The 23,928-nt window shown below is 39.4% G+C and overlaps 2 protein-coding genes across 2 annotated transcripts; one reads left to right on the top strand and one right to left on the bottom strand.

Annotated features, from left to right (window-relative positions):
- Positions 1-52: 52 nt before the first annotated feature.
- Positions 53-22,217, top strand: LOC18437150 (Mad3/BUB1 homology region 1). Its single transcript, XM_020669010.2, has 7 exons — positions 53-444; positions 647-791; positions 1,149-1,306; positions 19,711-19,795; positions 19,884-19,980; positions 20,318-20,994; positions 21,567-22,217. Exons 1-7 carry the CDS (start codon positions 353-355, stop codon positions 22,044-22,046), a joined length of 1,734 nt encoding a protein of 577 aa, XP_020524669.1. The 5' UTR covers positions 53-352; the 3' UTR covers positions 22,047-22,217.
- MOP10 (Pollen Ole e 1 allergen and extensin family protein) lies at positions 8,531-23,648 on the bottom strand. Its single transcript, XM_006847328.4, has 2 exons — positions 23,084-23,648; positions 8,531-8,816 (listed from the first exon to the last, which is right to left on the bottom strand). Exons 1-2 carry the CDS (start codon positions 23,520-23,522, stop codon positions 8,779-8,781), a joined length of 477 nt encoding a protein of 158 aa, XP_006847391.2. The 5' UTR covers positions 23,523-23,648; the 3' UTR covers positions 8,531-8,778.
- Between the last annotated feature and the right edge of the window lie 280 nt (positions 23,649-23,928).

Raw genomic sequence — 23,928 nt, 5'->3', positions numbered from 1 at the left:
ATATCTTTATCATCATTCCACGTATTGATTGGACGTTGAGGATTTCGTGGCCAGATCATGTGGACTACATTACAGAGAGAAGAAACAGAGTATATTCAGCAAGTGAAGCAACCGTCTGATGGACTCCATCGTCCGCATTAGAGCGAGCCTGAAACATATGGAAAATTGAGTGTCTATAGTTTGCTCCCGCGGGACCATACGGTAAAAGGACGGCTCGAAGAGCGAGAAAAAGAGCTTCAGAGAGAGACACTCATTTTAGAGAGAGAAAGAGGAGAACGTTAGAGATGACTGGCGACACACCTATTTTGAATTCAAATGCGAGATAGGCATCGCGGTAGAGAGAAATAGATTAATGGAAGTTGAGTGTGAGAAAGAGCTATTTGCTTCCATTGTAGCAACCATCAATGCTTACACAGGCACCGATCCCCTCCGTCCATGGCTCCAGTTATTCCTCTCTCGCTCTCTCTCTCTCTCGCTCTCGCTCTCTCTCTCTCTCTCTTTCTCTATTCGAATTTTTCGTTTTTCTCTGTAAATTACTTCTCTCTGTCTATTTTTTTTAATGTGCTTCTCTCTCTATGTTTTATCAGAATTTACTTCTCCGCCTATTGATCTCTTCTCTTTTTTTCTTTCTCTTCATTTTTCTCAGAGGTATACGACGGTTAAGAAAATCCATTCCACCCCATCTCCTGAACCAGAAGCTCCCTCGCTTCCTCCAAAAATGCGTGCAGACCTTCCAATCCGACAGGCGTTATCGCGACGACCTCCGATACCTCCAAGTCTGGATCCAACTGGTAATCCCTAACCCAAATTCCTTCTCTATTTCCTAAAAATGGCGTTTAGCCTATTTTTTTTACTTCTATGTGCTCTAAAAATGACGTTTCCCTATTGATTTGCTTCTCTGTGCCCTAGAAATGCAGTTATCCTTTCTCCTCTGGTTTTTGTGTCCTGAAAATGGAGTTTTCCTCTTTTATTTGTTCCCTAATAATGGAGTGTTGGTTCTTTATTGGCTTATCTCTGCAATGGCTATGGATTTTTTTTTAATTATTATTTGTTTGCTTCTCTGTGCCCTAAAAATGGTGCTTGCCCCCCTTTATTTTCTTTTCTGTGCCTTAACAATGGAGTTTTCCCTCCCTTCTGTGTCATCTCAGATGGATTTTGTGGACAACCCTGGGGAGTTACTTCACTTGCTGGAGAAAAAGAAGATTGGGGCAAAACATGCTTTGTATTACCAGGCTTTTGCCTTGTACTATGAGAGGCTAAATAGATTTGCTGAGGCCGAAAAGATTTATCAGCTCGGTGTGCAGAGGTAATCTCTTTTGCTTTCCCTTTTCTTTCTTTGAGTTTCAGATCTTTATAGAACTTGTTGTAAAGGTGATATGAACTTTGTTTGTAAGAAACTTAAAATTGGGGTTCTCCTGGTATGGATGGATTCTTTTATTCCTGAAAATTAGCAAGACTTGATTTTTTTTAGTCCTAGGATATGTGGTCCAAAGAAGAATTTCTTTCTTGGATAAATATTTGAAATGTAATTTGCACCAAACAGATAGAGAAGTTCCTTATATTAATTACAATTATTCATGCACGTGAACTTCCTTATGTGATACAAATCGAGATACTCGATGCATTGGGCTGTGGATTCAAAACCAAAACAATTCGAGATTTATTACATGAGGAATCAGGAATCAACAGTTGTTGAATCAAAAGATTCGATAAATGTTGGAATCAAGATTCAAACAAGTTGGGACTCAGATTTCATAAATAATGGGATCAAGATTCTGAAAAGGTTTGAAATAATATTCTTAAATTAAGGAATCGAAGTTCCTAAGTTCTAGGAAATGGGTTCCCTGAAGATTTCTTGTTGGAATCGCCGAATTGGGGTTCCACACCAGAACTGCTACCTCGTCAGGGAGATTCTTGTAACTATGGTTTGAAACCCCTTTGATCTATACTTTTTGTAAGGAATCAAAGCGGTCCATAACTATTGGTTCCAGACCTCTTTGACCTATATTTTTTTGTAAGGAATCAAAGCAGTTTTGGAACTACAAGTTCCAAACTGCTTCGATTCCTTATGGTGAGTGATTCAGAACTAATAGTTTCGGCCCGCTTTGATCTATAATTTATTGCGAGGAATCAATGTGGTTTCGAACTATTAGTTTGGGACCTATTTGATCTATATTTTTTGTAAAAAATCAAAGCAACTTGGAACTATAGTTCGGAACAACTTGATTCCTCGTGTTAAAATAGAACACTTTAGTTGGTTGTGAATCAAGAAAGTGTAAGAGAGATCAAGAATTTGGAAGAAGAAGAGGGGTTGGAGAGAGATAGAGATGAGAGAGATCATGTGATGAAGAGGCGAACAAAGTAGAGAATGACATTTTCTTGACCCCCACTTTCCTCTCTTATGTGCTCTTATTAATATTAAAAAGTGTAATTACAAAACCCTTAGGTATGGGAAATGAAAAACAGTCCATAAGGCCTTAAAACAAAATGCATAGAGGAAAAACATAATTATTCACAACACTCCCCCCCCCAGCTGGTGCATAGATCTCTCATGCCAAGCTTGCTTAAATCATTTTTAGTTGAGTTTTCCCCACAACTCTGATAAGAATGTCTACTAGTTGGTCTACAGTTTTAACATATGGAAGACAAATTTCATTGGTAGCAACCCTTTCTCGAATGAAATGAAGATGCACTTTTATATACTTTGTTCTATCATGCTCGACCGGATAATGAGCTATATTGATGGCTGCCTGGTTGTCACAATATGAAGACATTGACCCTTTTATGGGTAAACCAAGTTCTCGTAAGAGAATTTCTAGCCAGAGTAAATTCACATGCACCACAAGCCATAGATCTATACTCAGCTTCTGAACTTGATCTTGCTACTATTGGCTGCTTTTTACTTCTCCAAGTCACAAGGTTCCATCTCACAGAAGTACAATACCCTAATGTCGAACTTCGATCTATAATAGAACTAGCCCAGTTTGCATATGTATAGGCTTCAACTTGTAAATTCCCATGATTAGCAAACAACAGTCCTCTCTTGGGTGATGATTTTAGATACCTGAATATTCGAGTAGCAGTCTCAAGGTGGATAGTCTGTGGGGAATGCGTAAACTGATTAATCACACTAACAAGCAATGTTTCAAAAAGCGCTAGGCGGCCGTTGGGCTCCAGGCCGCCCAGCGCTTAGGCGGGCGCCCAAAATTTGAATGTCCCAGTTGAAAGAAAAAAGAATTTTTTTTGGAGAATTTTGATGTTTTATAATCTATCCATAATCCATATTTAATATTTCCATGAATGAGGAATTGAGGAGAAATTGAGAAGAGAATTTTGATAATCCATAAGATCATAATCCATATTTTCATGCAATGCTAAAATAGTAAAACCATACAAGCATACACTGATTGTCTAATACATACAAAAGTTAGATAGTAGAAACTAAAAAAAAAAAAAATACAGAAATTCAAAAAATATACAGTCTAGGACACAATAGTCAACACTCAACACCAAGAGTTAAGTACTCAAGCGTCTTCAACGCTTCATTCTTTAGTCATCATCATTATCATCAATGCTTCATTCTTTAGTCATCATCATTATCATCAGAAGGTGTAGGGTAAGCCTCATCATATGTATCAGATTCGACGCCATCATCATCAGAGTCATCTTTTTCTTCAACATAACACTCGTCCTCCTCTGTTTCTTCTGAATCTGCCTCTTCCTCCTCTTTTTCTACCTCCCTCTTACTATGTGCAGATGAGGCCCTAGGAGTCTTGGCTGCTCTACCCTTTTCTATTTTTTTGTGCTTCCTTGAGCTCAAATATCTCCCTCTGGTAGCCTTAGGAACATTTTTACACGGGGCAATATCCCCCTTAATACTGACAAGGTGTTTTTTGAACCGGTAAATACCCCCATTAGTATCATTTCCACAATAATTACATTTAATACGATTTTTGTCATTCGGATTCGGGTTATAACTATACTTTCAACCCGGATCACCACTTCTGGATGAATCTGGAGAAGATATTTCCATAGAACAAGGCTCATTTTTATCCTTTTCTGGTTCTTCTAAATTCAGAAATTGTCTAATCTCATCTCGAATAGCTTTAAGAACCTTTTTACAAGAAGCAACATTCCTTTTAATACCGGCAAGGTGTTTCTTGAATCGGTTAATACCTCAATTGGTATCTTTTTCACAAAAGTTACACCTTATACAATTTTTATTATTTGGTTTCGGGTTATGACCATACTTCCAACCCGGATCACTTCTTCTAATAGAACCAGAAATAGACCTATTCAAATGACAACGATTTCGTTCTTGTTTTTGTTTTACATAACTAATATATTGCTTAATCTCCTCTCTGATTGCTTCAAGAACATTTTTACAATGGGCAACATCATTCTCAACATCGGCATGATGTTTTTTAAACCCGTTTATGCCCCTTTTGTATCTTTTTCATAATAATTGTATCTTATGCAATTTTTGTCATTCGGATTCGGGTTATAACCATATTTCCAACCCGGATTTCCACATCGACTAGATCCTAAAGCAGACATCTTAAAATAAAACTAGCAATCTAAAAAATAAAGTTTTGCACTTACTTTGATTGTTCGAACTCCAAACTTCCACCTCTGAGATGTTTTCTAGTGCTATAATATTAAAAAACTTCAAAACTAAATTTAATCTACCTGGATGATGTTTGGATCCATTTTTCATAACTTTGAGAAACACTTCGATCCAATAAAAATCTCAAAATCTAGTATTTTTGAGGTTTCTCTCTCTCTAAAATGGGTTATTGTGGGTTTAGGTTTCAAATGAACCTAAAACCCGCCCTTAAAAGCTTTTATTTTTTAAAAAAGGTCAATAGAACCAAAAAAAAAAGTCATTTTTGCCCCTGGGTGGGGCGCAGCCCTGAGTGGCCGCTCAGTACTGGGCAGGTGCCGTACCTCCTAGGCGGGCCCAAGGGCCGTCGCTTAGGCCTGGGCGATGCGCCCTGGCCTTCTAGGCGGTCCACATTTTGAATCAATGCTAACAAGATATGCAATGTATGGATGTCTAAGCAAAAGGTATATTAGTTGACCTACTAATCTTTGAAACATACCTACATCCTTGAGAGCGTCTCCCCTTTTGTCATCAAGCTTGTGGTTTTGTTATATGGGTGTTTTTACTGGTTTCACCCCAAGCTTTCCAGTTACCTTAAGGAGATCCAATATATACTTCCTTTCAAGAAAGAACTTCAGTGGGCCTAGGTTTGATTTCAAATTCTCTTGTAAAATGAACATTAAGTTTCTGAATTTCCTTAAGGTAAAAAAATCATTGACATATTCAATTAGAACCATGGTGCTCATGGTTTGTTTAATAAATAATGTACAGTCAGCATGACTTTGAATATACCCAATTCTTTGGACAGTCCCATTGAACATCTCAAACCAAGCCTGATGAGATTGTTTTAGTCCATAGATGGCCTTTCTCACGAGACACACTTTCCTTTCACATCCAGGTGAATGAAACCCTGGTGGAGGTACCATCTACACTTCTTCTTGTAATTCCCCATGAAGGAATGCATTCTTGACATCCAACTAAGGCAAGGGCCACTTAAAGTTTGCTGCGATAGACAAAAGTACTTGAATGGAATTCATTTTAGCTATAGGAGCAAACGTTTCCTGGTAGTTTATTTCTTGTCTGAGTAAACCCCTTGACAACTAATCTCGCTTTGTACTTGTCAATGGTACCATCAGCTTTGTGTTTTATAGTCAGTGTTTTAAAAAGCGCTAGGTGGCACCCAAGCGGCCGTGGAGGTCTAGGCAAGTACCCAGAACATAGGCGGCCCAGTTGAAAGAAAGATAGAAGTTTGATACAAATGTGGAGAGTTTTGATATTCTAACCACAAAATATTATAATTTTGATATTCTATCCATAATTCATATTTAATATTTCCATGAATGAGGAATTGCGGAGAAGTCGAGAAGAGAATTTTGATAATCCATAAGATTATAATCCACATTGTCATACAATGCTAAAGCAATAAAACCATATAAGCATACACTGATAGTCTGATACACACAAAACTTAGATAATATAAACTAAAAATAAGAAAAAAAAAATATATAGAAATTCAAAAAATATACAGTCTAGGACACAATAGTCAACACTCAACACTTAACAGTCAACACCAAGAGTCAAGCACTCAAGCATCTTCAACTCTTCATTCTCCAGTCATAATCATCATTATCATCATCATCGGAAGGAGCAGGGTAAGCCTCATCATATGCATCAGATTTGAGGCCATCATTATCAGAGTCATCTCCCTCTTCAATATAACGTTCGTCCTCCTCTGTTTCTTCTGAATCTGCATCTTCCTCCTCTTCTTCTTTGACCTCCCTCTTACTATGTGCAGATGAGGCCCTAGGAGTCTTGGCTGCTCAATATTCCCTTTAATACCGGGAAGGTGTTTCTTGAATTGGTTAATACCCCCATTGGTATCTTTTTCACAAAAATTATACCTTATACAATTTTTATCGTTTGGTTTTGGGTTATGACCATACTTCCAACCTAGATCACTTCTTCTAGTAGGACCAGAAATAGATCTATTCAAATGACAAGGATTTTTTTTCTGTTTTTGTTTTACGTAACTCATATATTGCTTAATCTCCTCTTTGATAGCTTCAGGGTCATTTTACAAGGAGCAACATCCCCCTTAATACCGGGAAGATGTTTCTTAAACTGGTTTATGCCCCCTTTTGTATTTTTTGCATCTAATGCAATTTTGTTATCTGTGTTATATCCATATTTTCAATCCGGATCTCCACTTCGACTAGATCCTGAAGAAGACATCTCAAAATAAAACAAGCAATCTAAAAAATAAAGTTTTGCACTTACTTTGATTGCTCGAACTCCAAACTTCCACCTCTGATATTTTTTTGGTGCTAAAATATTCAAAAACACCATCTAATATGATTAAAAAACTTCAAAACTAAATCTAATCTACCTGGGTGATGTTTGGATCTATTTTTCGTAACTTTGAAAACACTTCGATCCAATGAAAATCACAAAATCAAGTTTTTTTGAGGTTTCTCTATCTCTAAAATGGGTTCTTGTGGGTTTAGGCTTCAAATGAACTTAAAACCCACCTTTAAAGGCTTTTATGTTTCACAAAAACTCAATAGAATAAAAAAAAAAAAGTCATTTCTACCCCTGGGCAGCCGCCTAGGCGGGTGCCGTACTGCTTAGGTAGCCGTCCAGGGACCACCACCTAGGGTGATGCGCTTAGGCCTTCTGGACCGCCTAGGCATTGGGCAGACTGCTTTTTGAAACACTGTTATAGTGTAAATCCATTTGCAGCCAACTAACTTCTTTCCTTCGGGAAGGTTCACTATCTCCCAGGTACCACTCTTAAGTAAAGCTCTAATCTCCTCACACAGCCTCCTTCCACTTAGGATGAGTTAGGCTTTGTAGCACAGGAAGGGATGGAGACAAAAGGCAAAGAGGGCACAAAAGCATGGTTGGGAGGATACAAGGACTCATAAGACACAAAATTGCTAATTGGGTAAGCAGTACAACTACGTTTATTTTTCCCTACAGCAATGGGCAAATCCAATTGTTCACACTAAGAATTGATGAAAACAAAATCAGGATTATTTGGATCATAGGTATGAGACTGGCTCTGAGACATGTAAGCTACGATGGTCTCCATTTCTTTTTGTTTCTGCTGAGTACAAGCCTTTAATTGCCCTTTTTCAGCTTTGACGTCACAAGAATGCTCTCCACTACCCTCCTATGTCCTTGAGTAAGAAAAAACAGGAACATGAAGGGGAGCATGAGAGCTCTCTTCCACACTGTGCTCCCTTGAAGAGAGGTAGGGAGGAACATGAAGGGGAGCATGAGAGCTCTCTTCCACACTGTGCTCCCTTGAAGAGAGGTAGGGAGGAACATGAAGGGGAGCATGAGAGCTCTCTTCCACACTGTGCTCCCTTGAAGAGAGGTAGGGAAGATAGGAGTAGATTCAAAAAAGGTTACAACCATGGAAACAAATTTCTTCATTGATACTAAATCATAGCATTTGTACCCTTTTTGAGATGAAGGATAATCGAGGAAAATACATTTTATGGACTTAGGGTCTAACTTTGTATGACTTGGACCAAGAACATACATGAAACAAGTACAACTAAAGACCTTAAGAGGAACACTAAAGTGTGGACGATCAGGATGGAGAAGTTTATAGGGCGATTTATATTTAGAACACGGGAGGGTATTTAATTGATGAGATAGGATGCAATAAGCACAACTTCAGATTAGTACTTCTTGGGTATGTTCATACTTAAGAGAAGAGCATGCTCAAGGGGTTGTGGGTTTTTTCTACCAATTGGGGGCCCTCCCTTCACCACCCCCATGGGGATGGTCTACAGGGTTCATAACTACTCCTCTTACTACACACCGAGAGTAATCATCTACAAAAGAAACAAAATAGCAATAACAAAAAATAGAAGTCATAAGAGATGGAGCCCATACATCAGAATGAACAACAACAAAAGGAACAATACTTTAATTATTACTGGTAAAAAAAAAATGTTTCTACAATGTTTTGAAAGTTCACAAACTTCACATTGAAGCTTTGCACACTTGTAGAAGTAAGCAACTTAGGAAAAAGAAACGATTAAAAAGACAAATGACCAAGTCGGAGATGCCATTGCCAAATCCAATCTTTATTAACAATACTATGGAACTATAGAGCGTGTGGAGTAGTAATATGCAGGTCAAGAATGTAGAGACCACCAACTTCATGACCCCTGCCAATTGTCTTCTTCATATCCAGGTCCTGAAAAATACAACAGGAAAGAAAGGTTACACTACAATAGACTCTTGGTAATACTACTAATAGACATCAGGTTTGTGTTAAAGCTGGGAACATGAAAAATTGATGATAGAGACAATTGCAGTGAAATATTTATATTTCCATTACCAGCAATGGACGAGAAAGAACCATCAACAATTATAACTTTTGTCTCTACTAGAACAAAGAGAATAAGAGAAAAACAAAGGAGACATACTAGTAATATGATATGAAGCGTCATAATCAATAATCTAGGACTGTCCAGAAGGATAAAAGGAAACATGGTTAGCAAAAGCATGAATACTTGAAGTCGATGAAGCATTATGTGCATTGAATTGCCCGGGGCAATTGAATTTTGCAGGTCGACCAACTAAATCCCAGTAATTCTCCTTAATGTAACTGCTGTAGGGTATTTTTCGACACTTGCATCGCCGGTGCAAATAAAGAAGATGCCAGTTGCAACCTAGGCCTACATGTACCAAAATGCCTGTGGACTACGGAAGCACTGATTGAATAAATCTTGATTTTTGAGTGAATTTTGAAAGGTATAAGATTGGTCCCAAAAAGTATGTGAAGATGGCATTTGGCGCCCTAAGGACGCCCGCCAAGTTTCTTTGTGATCCGACAAAGTTAAAGCAGATCAGACGAAAACTTAATTCTCAATTCTAGTTTCTAACATGCTGAAAATGTGCTTCATAGCTGCAGCCCTATTATCGGGGTCTTAGATGAATACCAGACCGCTTCCCCAGATATCAAATTTTAGTTTATTTGGACGCTTCTGGACCATTCTAGAGCCAACTTACCAAAAAAGGGTAGCTTTTACACTATTCTGGTGCAGCCTCGATGAACCAGTTTCCATTTCTGGAAGCTATGCTATGTGAGCTCGGGATTATCCTCTAAAGGTCATAACTTCTCCGTTTTAAGCCCGATCAAACCCAAATTTCAGAGGGTTCTTCGTCTCGTCATTGCACACGTTTTGATATGCGGAGAGGCCCATGACGAGGCCCAAGATGAGAGAAATCCTAGAGAGTAGTTGCATTAAAAAACACTCATGTATTGCAGAATTTTTGAAAGAGAGAGGCCCCTTGATCAAGTGGCCGTGTCATGAAGCCTCGACCTCGGATCGTCTCGAAATGGTTCCGTTGGGACCACGACATCGGAGGCTTCTATTTGAGGTAAAGATCGTACATGATGCAAGACCAAAAGACACTATATTTTGAAGTTACAAAAGGGTATATTTTTCAGTGAATAATCCCATTTTTCGGCGACTTCCCCAATTAGGAAACTGACGTTACAACAACCAAATCGAGTGATTCTTGTCACAAAATGACCGTGGCGGCATCCCTGTCAATATATGATGAAAGGATCGACCTGAAACATCAAGCAACAAACAAGATCGAGCGTTGAAGATTTCAAGTTTATCATCTTTTGCTAGATTTTCAAGGAGGGTTTGAAACTTTGAAGTCAAGATTAAAATTATATGTCAAAATGATCGTCTCGTCAAGCCCGTCATTTCTACGATATTATTTTCATCAAAAGGTCGCCGGAAGTGCTCGAAAACGACCCCGAACCATGAATATGGCCTATGGAGCCTTTTTGCGGACCTTTTGGTCATTTTCATGATTCTGGCTAGGGGCAAAACTGTCATTTAGCCCCAAAAACGGGATTCACTCTTAATTCAAGAAAAATTTAATATGTGACAATTTTCTTTGCTTTTAGTCATCCACCCTTGTTTCAAGGGGATGATATATAAGCATTAAGGCATTTGTAATCCTGAGTTTTGAATGCTGAAAAGGTTGAGAGAGAATTAATGAAAATCATTGAGCTTGTCCGTTTTGGTTTTGATTTTTGATTCTATCTTCCCTACCTTAAAGAGAGGAGAGAGAAAACTTTTACCCATTAAGGATTACTCTTAGAACCCCTCATTTCCAACCTAGAATCCCTCCTTTCAACCTAGAACCCTTCACTTCCATCTTCCATAGTCCTCATTCCCATATACCCTAGACTCATCTTCCATAGTCCTAATTTCCATACACCCTAGACCTATCTTCCATAGTCCTCACTTTTGTATACCCTAGATTGAAGGGGGGAGAAGGTGCACACCACCAGCCTTTGCCCTTAGAGCTCAGGGCAGTCAGGGGACTAGGGGTGACTTGGGGGTCGACCCGAGCTCGGATAGAAGGCTCGGCTTCAGGAATGCTGACCTTACGAGCTAGTGCACGTGATGAAGTGTCCTTGTGACCATTACCCATGGGGTGTGCAGGCACGTGCAAATGGGGTTGACGAGAAGGCCGTCACCTGTGTGTTTGCCAGGGTGTAGCTTTTGAGCCGTCTGGAGCAGAGTGTTGAAGGTGCATCATGCTAGGTGCAGCGACCTTCGAGTCGCTCTTGTTTGTGAGACCACGTTCTAGGAGACCTGGCATGTGATGGTGGACCAGGGTAGCCTTAAGGCTGCCCCGAGATGTAGAACCAATGGATGAATTGCTAGTCCTCGTAAGTGGGTGAGAGGGAGTTTCTCCTCTTTGTGTCGAACTGCCGGGAAAACTGGCGGTTTAGAGTGATTGAGAGTGACGAGTGGCCCTATGGCGACCCACAGAGGCAATGACAGGTAGGTTACCAATTGCAGAAGGGCGAGGGGTGGCCTTTTGGTGGCCTCGAGTAGCAAGACCGGCAAGTGACTTGCCAGTAATTGGGTGAATGCAATGGGTGGTGGTTTTCGGGCCACCAATGCAAGTGACACCAACGGCTGGGCCATTGATGCCGGAAGATGGGGAGCAAGGCTCTTGGGAATCCCTTCTTGCCTCAAGTCGAGTCGAAAACCGAGGGCGTGAAGCATGTTCAATGCTCAGGAGGAAAGTGGGAAGCGAGGTTCGTGAAACCCCATCCCCGAAGGACAAGCTCGCAAGTGTGGGGATTATGAAATCCCTAACTCGGACATGGGGTTCAACAACGCCGGAGCCATGTGTGTGTAGTGGGCAGAATGCTTAGCAAGCAAACTAGGCTAACGATGGGGTAGCAAGGTCCCCAGTGGAGTCGCCAAGTTAGTTGGGCCTCGATCTCGTCGGGTTAGTCCGTGAGTGGGGACCCAGAAATGGGGTTGGTTCGAGAATGCTCTCTCGAAAACTGCGGTACCCATAGGGGCCGTTTGGGTACCTGAAAATATATTGTCTGTGAAATATATTAGTGGCGTAATATATTACTGCGTAATACATTACCTGTAAATGGATTGTTACTGTTTGGGTAGTATTTAGATGCAACCTGAGAAATGCATTGTTATTGTTTGGCTATGTTTAGAAGAAATATAAGAAATGCATTACCAACATTTTACCAGCACGTGCCTATAAACTATCATTTCTTTCTTTTTTGTCACAAAATTCCACTAAAATGCAGAATTATAATTTCCTTCTTTTTTGTTACAAAATTCCACTAAAATATAAAATCATCATCACACCATTCCAAAAAGATTTCTAATAATAACATTATCACCATTCCAAAAAGATTTTCTAATAATAACTTGTACCATTTTACAGTCATGACACTATTTTCTACTTATTTTAAGTACCTTTGGCACTTATATGCAATCACATGTTTTCTAATATGACATTGGTTTCAACATGATAAGTCATTGGAACAATATGATTGGAATAAGATGATTTTATTATGATAAGCCTTATTTTTATTTATTTTTTATAGAAGTCTTTCAAATGTATCTCTATATAATTTCAAATAAACCAATAAATTTATGATACTAAATTCAAAATCGGTAGAGTACGAGTTAAAAAATGGGAAGAAGTTTGATTAGTAAACTAGTATGTTTGGTAATTGCAGTATACAATTTTGAGGTATTGGAGGAGACTAAAGAGTTATGTTATTTCAATTGAGATTTTAGTAATCTCTTATGAGGATTATGTTGTGTGAAATTTTTTATTATGATTGTGTTGTGTAATTTATCATTGATTACTGATTTTTATTTTTATTTATTTTGTTTTTATATGACACGGATGCCTTCAGATGAGGGGACGAGCTTAAAAAGGGAGGGATCACATTATGTTGTGTGAAATTTTTTATTATGACTGTGTTGTGTAATTTATTATTGATTATTGATTTTTATTTTTATTAATTTTGTCTTTATATGACAACTGATGCCTTCAGATAAGGGGACGAGCTTAAAAAGGGAAGGATTACCTAGTTATTATGAAGAGAGAGGGCTTAGAAGATCTTTTTAATGAGGGATAGGATAGGCAATGCGAAAGATTTCTCAAAATTACCCGTCACTCTCGTAAGAGATTTTTCACCTATCACCGCGTGTAATGGATTTCCTGATTTTTGGAGAAATCTCGTGTAATCTCTTTCTATTTTCTTATTATTAAGTGTACCCAAAAAGTGGAAATGCCATATTTCCTTGTAATCTAGATTTTCAGGTACCCAAACGGCCCCGTAGTGTACATGTGGGTAGGTACCAACTAAGGAGAGAGAATTAGGGGTGTGAGGCGGGACCTACCTCACGGTGGGTTCGTGACACTCCCAGGCATGCGGGACGCCCTTTAGATCACTGTGGAAAGCCCCCTAGCCTGTGGATGGTCTGGCTTTGGCTCCCTTGCTGTACCCAGCGCCTCGTAAACACACATACGTAAGATGGTCGGACAAGTGGGTCGAAAGATCCCGACTTGTCGTTAGAGAGATGATTTATTGAGAATATAACTGTGGGGGGAGGGGGAGATGAAGTAGATTAAGAAGTTGAAGAGAGGATAATGAGGATCACTTGTTAGTCAGACAGCCTTCCGGCGTCACCCTGATAGGTAGCCTGATAATAGTAGTAGTAATAGTAGTAGTAATAATAATAATAATAATAATAATAATAGCAATAATAATAATAATAATATGAAGGGAGTAAGAGTTTTGTAGAAAGAATGCAAAGGGTGGTAAGAAAATGATATGCATAAATAGAGAGGGACAGAAAGAGATGTAAAGAAGAAAGGATAACGTAACAAGAGAGCATGACGAGGGATATGGGGGGAGAAAAGTAGAAGAACTGAGATAGAGATGAGAGAGAAGAAGATTAGAGAGAAGGGAGAGAAAAGGAGAGAGGAGATGAGAGAGAGAGGAGAGGGAGTTTAAAGGGATTTGGGCGAGAGAGTTAAGATGAGAGGGAGGAGGAAAGAGAGAATGAGAGAAAGAAAGAGGAGAGAGAAAGAGATGGAAGCGAATTAGAGAGAGAGAGAGTTAGAAAGAGAAAGAGAGAGGAGGTGAGAGAATTAGAAAAAAAGGGAAAGAGAGAAGAAGAGAGAGAAAGTGTGAAGGAGAGAAGGAGAGAGAGGGAGAGCGTGAAAGAGAGAGAAGAGTGAGGGACCAGGGGCTTAACCCGCGGTTCGAGGCCGAGAGAGAGAAGAAGAGAAAGAGAGAAGTGAAGCAAGGGAGAAGAAGAAAGAGAGAGAGACAAGAAGATAGAGAGATAGAAAGAGAGAAGAGGAAGGGACCGGGGGCTTAGCCCCCGGTCCGAGGTAGAGAGAGAGAAGGAGAGAAAGGGAGAAGAAGAAAGAGAGAAGAGGAAGGGACGGGGGGACTTAGCCCTCGGTCCGAGGTCGAGAGAGAGAGGAGAGAGAGAGAGAAAAGACGAGGGAGGGATCGGGGGCTTAGCCCCTTGTCCGAGGCTGAGGGGGAGAGAGAGAGAGAGAGAGAGAGAAAATAAGAAGAAAGAGAGAAGAGGAAGGGACTGTGGGCTTAGCCCCCGGTCTATGGCTGAGAGAGTGGGCGAGAGAGGAGAGAGGAAGAAAGAAAGAAGATGGAAGGATCGGGGATTAGCCCCTAGTTTGAGGTCGAGAGAGAGAGAGAGAGAGAGAGAGAGAGGGAGAAGAAGAAAGAGAGAGGAGGAAGGGACCATAGCCACCGGTTTGAGGCCGAGAGAGAGAGAGAGAGAGAGGGAGAAGAATAACGAGAGAAGACAGAGGCCCCTTGTTTGAAGCCGAGCGAGAGGGTGAGAGAGAGAGAGAGAGGGGGAGAAGAATAACGAGAGAAGAGAGAGGTCCTTGGTTTGAGGCCGAGAGAGAGAGAGAGAGGGTAAGAAAGAGAGAAGAGGGACAGACCGAGAGCTTAGCCCCCAGTCCGAGCCTGAGAGAGAGAGAGAGAGATGAGGGAAGGACTGGGGGCTAAGCCCGCGGTCTGAGGCCGAGAGAGAGAGAGAGAGAGGGAGAGGAGAGAGAAAGAGAGAGAAATAGAGAGAAGAGGGAGGAGACCGAAGGCTTAGCCCCCTGATTCGAAGCTGAGAGAGAGAGAGGGAGAGAGAGTGAGAGGAAGAAAGAGAGAAAGAGAGGGAGCACCTGGTCCGAGGGGTGAGAGAGGAATCGAGGGGAGAGAGAAATAAAAAGGGGGAGAGAAGAGGGGGATAGGATAGAGAAAAGGAGAGAGAGAAGAGAGAAAGAGAGGGATCAAGGGCTTAGTCCCCCGATACGAGGGGGTGAAGAAAGAGAGAAACCGCGGGGAGAGAAAGAGAAAAGAAGGGGGAAGAGAGAGAAAGAGAGAGGAGAGGGAAAAGAGAAAGAGACAGGGGAAGGAGAAAGAAGAGAAAGAAAATGAGAGAATAGAGAGAAAGGGGTAAGGTTAGTTATCTAGTATGAACCGTGGTTTCAGACCTGGGGCTAGGTTGATCTTACCCTTCTTGAGCTCCTTAAGATGGGTTGGGTCCTTGGTATAGAAAGCTAGGGTGTAGGATTAGAGCTTATGGATTAGGGGGAATATGTTGGGATGTATGGAAGTAGAGACTATGGAAGATGTGTCTAGGGAATATGGAAGTGAGGACTATGGAAGATGGGTCTAGGTTTAATGGAAATGAGGACTATGGAAGATGAGTCTAGGGTGTATGGCAATGAGGATTATGGAAGATGGGAATGAAGGGTTCTAGGTTGGAAGTGAGGGGTTATAGGGGTAATCCTTAATGGGTGAAAGTTTTCTCTCTCCTCTCCTTGGGGTAGGTAAGATAGAATAAAAAATTACAACCAAAGAGGGCAAGCTCAATGATTCATTAATTCTCTTCCAACCTTTCCAACATTCAAAACTTAGGGTTACAAATCATTTGAATCCAATAGAAGCAGTCTGGTATTCATCTGATACCCCGATAATAGAGTTGTAGTTATGAGGCATTTTTTTCGCATGTTAGAATTGAAATTGAGAATTAAGTTTTCGTCTAATCTGCTTTAACTTTGTCAAATCGCGACGAAACTTGGCGGGCGTCCTTAGGGCGTCAAATGTCACCCTCACATGCTTTTTGGGGCCAATCTGACACTTTTTAAAATTTACTAAAAAATCAAGGTTTATTCGATCAGTGCTTTCGTAGGCCACATGCGTTTTGGTAACTGTAGGCCTAAGTGGCGATTGGATTCTTCTTTATTCGCACCGAGGATGAAAGTGTCAAAAATTACTCTACAATAGTAACCAATCCTACCACAATGATCACAGTTGAACTTACTTTTATCCCCTTGATTGGGATCCCCTTTTTCCAAATTTTTGTGATCCGCTCCATTTATTCTTTTTATGAGGCCATGAAGCAGAGCCAAGAGTAGAACGATCTAGAGGTTGTGTAGGCAACATGATACTTTATCTAATTTCTTCACTATGGATAAAGGAGTATACTTCATTGAGAGATGGAAGAGTATCCCGACTAAGAATTTGAACCCTAGGTAAGTCAAACTATGGGTTCAATCCAATCAAAAGCTAAAAAACACGATTTTGTTCCACAAACTCTTTGTATTCATTCCCTTCTTGCTTGCAGGCTGGTTTAAACATCCGTGTTTTAATTCCTACCATAGATTACAAAGTACTGCAAAATATGCAGTTAGAGACCGCTTCCCCTGTTGATGATGGGATATCTCATGTCTCAATTGGTATACTAGAGACACATTCTTGCTTTGGGAGTATGTTTTGTGTACCGAGTCCTAGATTTCTTTCACAGTCCGAAGAAAAAGAAAACCCCTACTAATTGAGGTTGCAATGAGTGCAATAACCAAGACATTACAAATAATTTTTCAGTCTTTAACTTTTCATATGAAGGACTTGTTTCTTCAGGTTCAACAATTTTACCTATTACGTATCTCAACTTCCCTCTACCACTAATAATCATTTTAGCAAACTTTGACCATTCTAAATAATTGGTTCGATCAGGTATAACAGTAGTAATCTGCAGTCCAAGGTTTTCTCCATGGATACCCATTTGAGAGTTTACACCTTAAGTGTTGATAGTGGTAGAAGAGTACTCCAAATCACTCATATTTGAGATACCAGCCACTAAACAGCAAAAAAAACACCCAAAAACACTCGCTGATTACCACAAACAACAACAAAGAACTATTGATTATCACAAATAGCTACATGATTGCACTCCACCTGAAGATTTGAGACCATCCATACAAGAGATCTCAATAAAATTATGACTCAGAATAGAGTTGCAATGTATTAAAAAGGTCCAACAACCACTTTTGACGCATCAAAAAGCCTAATCATTTGTAGAGTTTTTTGTTTGACATCACCAACTCGATCCACATAAGAAATATCCATAAATTAGTGTTTGACACAGCTCACTAATTTTCAGATATGCTGTCCATGAAAATTAGGATTTGACTTCCCATCTCAAATGTTCAGATCTGTGTTTTTGTTGATCCACACAATCCAAAGGAAATTCATAGGAAAAAATAACCTGTAGTAGTTAGGGTTTTTTGTCCATGCCTGATTTTTACAATTTTAGGGTCTCAAAAGCATCTCACACATCCCCCTGCTCTGATACCATGTCAAATACAGCACTCTAGTTGGTTGAGAATCAAGAAAGTGTAAGGGAGATCAATAATTAGGAAGAAGAAGGTTGGGGGAAGAGAGAGAAAGATGAGACAGATCATGTGATGAAAAGGGGAACAAAAGAGAGAGTTACATGATGTTCTCGTAACACACCCCTCTTATGTATTCTTATTAATACTAAAAAGTGCAATTACAAAAATACCCCATAAGTAAGGGAAACAAAACAGTCCACAAGACCTTAAAACAATGAGTAGTCCGGTTCTAATAGTTCCAACTGCTTTGATTCCTTACAATGAGTGTTCTATAACTATTAGTTCCGAAACGGATTTGCTTTAGAAAAATTTAAAAAATATGAAAAGGGCGACACAAGCATAAAGTATGACACCAGTGACATGTTTTCATTGCCTCACAAATTAGGAGATATTAGTGTAAATTTTCCTTTTTTTTTTACTAGTCATTGAGGGTATGTTTCGAAAAGAGCATGGACACGTGTTGACATGTGTTACTGTGTTGACACGTGAAATGCTACCCAAATGAAGGTGTCTGTGTAACATAGGTTTTAGAGAGATTTTGTATGAGTTAATGGTTGTTGGTCCATGAGAGGCTGTAGAGGATGGGTGCTGGTCTTGGGGGGGGGGCTTATTGTGGGTTCTTATTTGTGCTGCTTTTAAAAATCAGCATGGTGGTTCTAGTGCGTGCTAGTTTCTCTTTTTGAAACTAGCTAGTTTGTGTAAAGGGAAAAGTTTATATAAGGTTGCAACCTTAAAAAACCTCAAAAATCCATCAGCAAATGTTGTTTTAATGTTGAAAAACCTTCTAATTGATCATCTCGACATCGAGATGTATGAATATGAAAAAACAAAAAGATTTCGAGTCCCAGAAATAATGCATCTTGCAACATATTATTTAGACCGTCCATTTTCAAGATTTTCATATGTTTATAGATATACTTGATTTTAGCCGTTTTTGGAGTTCAAAATTGTATAACTAGATATGAAAATAGATTTTCAGATAATCCTAAGAATTTTTTAACCAAAGTTACATGTTATGGTAAAATTTGGAGGTGTGCCTTAATTAGATCGTTTAACGTTGCAACCTTATAGAAACCACACCCTTGTGTAAATTATCTTATATACTCTTTTCTTTTTTCAAAACAAAATTTAGTTTGAGTATGAACCATGGGGAAGTGAAATCATTCTGTAGTGAGGTTTGTCTATGGGTCTGCAAGTTGAAGGTAAATATGGTGTTTACCATTTTGATTGTATCTTGGAGGTGGATTCACTAATCCCTTCTCATTCGAAAGATATCTGAGTGGGCGCAATGACTATATTAAAGAAAACAATCTGTACTATGCCTTTAGGATTGATTGAACAAGATTGATTGAACACCTATCCTAGAGTAAGTTTTATAGTTTTAATTTTTATCATTAACATTCATTTTGGCCAAAACATTTCCCATATGATAAATGCCAAATATCCAATTAGACCAACATGCTGGTTTATAACTTTGTTGATAAAGGTGGTGCTAATATTGTATATAACCATTTTTTCTTCATTTTCAAAAAAAAAAAAAAGGAGCTGGACTCGGGCGAGTTACTCGGACTTGCCCGAGTAACTCGCTTTGGCCAGGTCTCGAGTACCTTGGCCAAGTCAATTTTCTGAACACTGATATGACCTTGTGCATCCTGAGGAATTATATAGACAGCTTATGTGCATCTCCATTGACATTCTCAAAATGGTAAATCGGCACTAGGGATTACATGCAAACATGCTGAAATAAGTAGAGGTAAGAGAGCTTAGCAATTTCTTCCGGATTTTATTTGGCATGGCAGCTTAATTATGGTTTAATTTATTGATAAAATTGGCCTTAACATGCATGAGTGCTATACTTCTTTGCAATGTAACGTTCTTCTAAGTGCCTGAAGGTGAACTGAGCAATTTCAGCTCCTCTTTACTGATAAATCATGTCATTCTTGTTATTATGCTGTTGAGCCATAACATCGTAAGTGATATGCTTCTATATGATCTTACAATATTAGAAGTGCCTGAAGATGCAAATACAATAAACCTTAATGATTTATGTAACAATAAACAAACAGGCTGGCAGATCCTTCTGATAACTTGCAGAAATCATATGAACAATTCCTTCAACGGATGGAGAAACGAAAAGTGAGAAAAGCCAGAGTACGTGTTCTGTTGTGTTTCAAAAATCTTTTAGTATTTGTTATAAATGCTTGAGTACTTCAGTGATTTTTGACTTTGTTGCATTTAGCTGCGAGGATCAAGAGTAGCATCATCTGCTATGAAACATCTGTCCAGTTCTAGGGGGATGAGCCTTGTTGAAAATGATACACAGCAACCTATTGAAGGTGAAATGATACACAACAACCTCACACTCCAATAGACTATGGAAAATCCATAGTCCATTGGGTCATCTTGAAAGGGTCTATGGTAATGAAGAGTGGAGTCACCACTATGGATGTCGTCTTAGCCTAGTGGGTCCCACACTTTTCATCACTATCGATCACATCAACTTGTGATGTTGACGCCATGGACAGGGTTTACATGGTGTTTCCATTGTAGTACTTGTACATTATTATGGTATACTTATCCCTGGAAGTTTATTGAATTGTAAATGAGTAATCTTATTTTAGAAGTCTGCATTTCATTGTTTGATAAAAACCAGAAATGGGTTGGCATTTGCAGTCACATGCAGAACATCTGGAAATGAGGAAGCTGTGAACTCATATATATGCAGCGATACAACAATTATAGTGTCTAAGTTTGTGGATTCTGCCATTGTTGGCAAATCTGAGGAGGTAGAAGATGCTTGCCACCATGGCTTAGTAGACCCTACAATCAACCTTAAGGAAGCGATGGATGACATAAACAGCATGTTCCAAAAGCCTTTGGACATACAAATCAAGAACAGGAAGAGAACACATCATACTCCATCCAAGTCTAGGAACAAAGTAACTACTGGATTTGAGGTTTTTGTTGATGATGGCTTTCAGAGAGATTGCCCTATAGAGAATGAGAGAAAGGAGTGCTCCAATATTGGGTCATTGGCTTCTCAATGCAGTGATGTGACAGTGGTGGTTCGAAAATTTGCGGACTCAGTAATTGTTGATGAATCTAATGATGCAGAGGGAGCTCGCCATCATGGATTAGTTGAGCCTACAATTTGCACCAAAGAAGCCCTGTCTGAGATTAACCAAATGTTTGGCGAGCCTCTTGATTTTGAGAACCCCAAATCGAAGAAAGAACGCACCAGAACTGAAGCAGGCAAACCTTCAGTTGGAAGCTTGACGATTTTTGTCGATAATTGTGATGTTGGTCACAAACCTATTGGCAAATTCAATGCTCAGGAATTTCTCAGGGAGGTAATTCCTTTATTTATTTTTTAATTTTTTGTTTTCTTCAAAAAAAATCTCAGTAAAAGGGGGATTTATAAAAGAAAAAGTTTATATAAGGGTGATGCCCTAACCAGTCAAATTAAGGCGCACCTCAAAAATTCATTAGAAGAGGTTATTTCAATGCCCAAAAATCCTCAAATTGTTGATCTTGATCTCAAGATGTATGACATGAGAAAAAATGGATCTCAAGTATTGGAAATGGTGCATCTTGTAATGCATTTTGTAGACTATCAATTTTCAAGATTATCAAATGTTTATAGATCTGTTAGATCTACACTATTTTTGAAGATTATCAAATGTTTAGGGCCTCAGCCTTATACAAAGCACACCCATTTATAAAAGAAGAAAAATAAATAGATAAAGAAAGGGAAAAAGTTTCTCTAAACCTTTCTGTTTTAAGTTCTCTAATGGATGGAGTTTTATTTTCTGTTTAATTTTACTAGTAGTTTTGAAATAACTTCAGGCAAAATGAAGGGGGAAATTTCTGGCCAAAAAAAAAACTGCTCTTTTTTTCTTGATCGAATTTATTTAATTGACAGGAGGGTCCTGTTGGCAAAGTTCCATCAGTTCATCCGACAAAGGACTCTAAAATTCCTATACCACTGGCCATATATAACGAAAGGGAAAACTCACCACCTCCCGAGTATGGTGAGAACACAGTGGTCTGCAAATATATAGGTTCAACAATACTTGGGGATTCTGAAATCGAGAATGTTTGCCACCATGGATTGGTGGACCCAACAGTTAACCTCAAGGAAGCCATTAAAGACATAAACAGCATGTTTGGTAGGCCTATAGACTTTACCAAAAGCAAAAAGAATCACCGGCCAAGCAGATCAGTCCCAAAAGAGCAACCAAATTGTGAGTTTTCTATTTTGGCCGATGAGGATTTGGAACCTCAAAATGCAAGTTCGAGTGAGAGGTCTGGTGCTCAATGTGACCTGTTTGAGCCAACTGTTTTCACTAAAGAAGCCCTGGCTGAGATAAACAACATGTTTGTTAAGCCGATGGATTTTTAATGACTTAGCTGCAGTTTATGCTCTTTCTTGGAGCTCTAGCAGACCTTAATCAACCCAAGCTGTGTGCTGCATTATTTTGTAACATCAAATGTACGGATTTCTTGTGCTATAAACTACATGGTGTTAAATAATACCAATTTTGTGAAAAATCATGAAAGATTTTTGAAGTCATACTTCTTGTAATACCATGTTACTCTTAGTATACTTGGTTGATTCCTGCTAGTTTTATTTAATAGAAACTATTTTTTGTATAATTCAAGATACATTTTTCTCTCATAGAATTTAAGATAATTAATGATCCTTTTTTTCCGTCCTATTTAAATTTTATTTAATTTTTAAATTTTATTTGTTAATTTCCATGTTTCTTCTCATTTCTTACAAGACTTCTGCAAAAACCAAAAGTTTTTCCAATAGGCCACTTTGACAAGAATTTCCTGAGAATTAGACTTTTTTCATGTTGTGACCTGATCAGATTTCTTGCTGTATTGGTTCTGGTTAGGACTAGAGCTTGGTATAATGTAAAGCTTGATCATTTAGAAAATGCTTGAAATAGAATTAACATTGGAAAATTCATACAAAATAGTTACCATGTATATAGAGCGCTCTCTCTTTCTCTCTCTCTCTCTCTCTCACACACACACACTCAAACCCCCCTGCATGTTTTGGCCCCATAAATTTATTCCACCCAACTGAACATGTCTGAACTCTCAGTGGATGTGATAAAAATTGATCCATTTATTAAAGCAGCAAATCAAAACCAGATACATTGATGAGGTGGTTTAGTGGTCTGGCCACTAACGTTGAAGGCTTTGCTTCTCTCAAATTTTTTATTGAGTTTAAAAAAAATCAGTTCTTCCAACTTTAGTTTTCAAATACATGGCTCAATCCCAAACGTACCGAACACAGAAAATAATAACACACAAACACAAAAACAAGTTCATGCCAAACTCAGTAGTGGGTTAATGGGTGGCAACGGGCCGGGCGAAAGGCCAGTGGTCCAGTTGCGTAAAGAAGCACCTTCCCTGCCTTCAGGTTACCTTTGTAACGAAGTGGAGATCCTTCAAAACCGCCATTGATGTTAGTGAGAAGGTTGCATTCGGGGTCAGGGGAAGAGAGAAGGTAGGCAGTGCACGAGCTCAACGCATCCATTGATGGAGCAAAACCAATCACAGACGCATAGAAGTAACCATAAGAGTCGGTTTTGTGGGCCTGGTACCACTTCACTCTTCCCTTCTCGTCCTTGCACGCCACTCCTACCTTTGCTCCGGCAATTGGCTTGGCTTCAGAAAGAGAATGGGTTCCCTTAAGCTCGCAGCTTTGACAGTAGACCATGCCCTCAACCACCACCACCGGTTCCTCAGCCTTTACCTTCTCGGTGGTTAAGAGAGGGCTAGATACTGAAAGCCCACATAGTGTGGAAACGATGAGGCAAAGGGTGAGTGCTATGTAAGACGGCCTCATCGCAAAACTCGCCATGCTTGAAGATCAGGAGGTTGTTTGGTCTCTCTATGTCTCCCCCTCTTGAACACCTCCTCTCTCTCTCTCTGACACACCCTCTGTCTCTCACACCTCTCTCTATGAACCAATGGGATGCTAATTGTTGCCTGGAGGAAGGGCATTCTGTTGCATGGGATATATAGTGGAGAAGGTGGGCATAGGGTGCCTGAAGATTGAAAAAAATTAAATGCATTGGGAGATCATGACACCCACTCTATTGTTGGTTGAAATTCTGAATGCCTTTCTTTTTTTTGGAAGTTGACCCTTTGGCTCTTAAACCACAGTAGAGGTAAATTTTGAATGAACATGCATGTGTAGGGCTTTTATGCATACTTCACCATAATGGTTGGGCAACTCACGAAATATGGGGGACGATATAGTCATT

Source organism: Amborella trichopoda, chromosome 8 (genome assembly GCF_054954075.1).
Source record: "Amborella trichopoda isolate Santa Cruz 75 chromosome 8, AtrichopodaSantaCruz75HAP2 v2.0, whole genome shotgun sequence".
NCBI lineage: Eukaryota > Viridiplantae > Streptophyta > Magnoliopsida > Amborellales > Amborellaceae > Amborella > Amborella trichopoda.
This window is presented reverse-complemented; position numbering and strand designations above follow the sequence as displayed.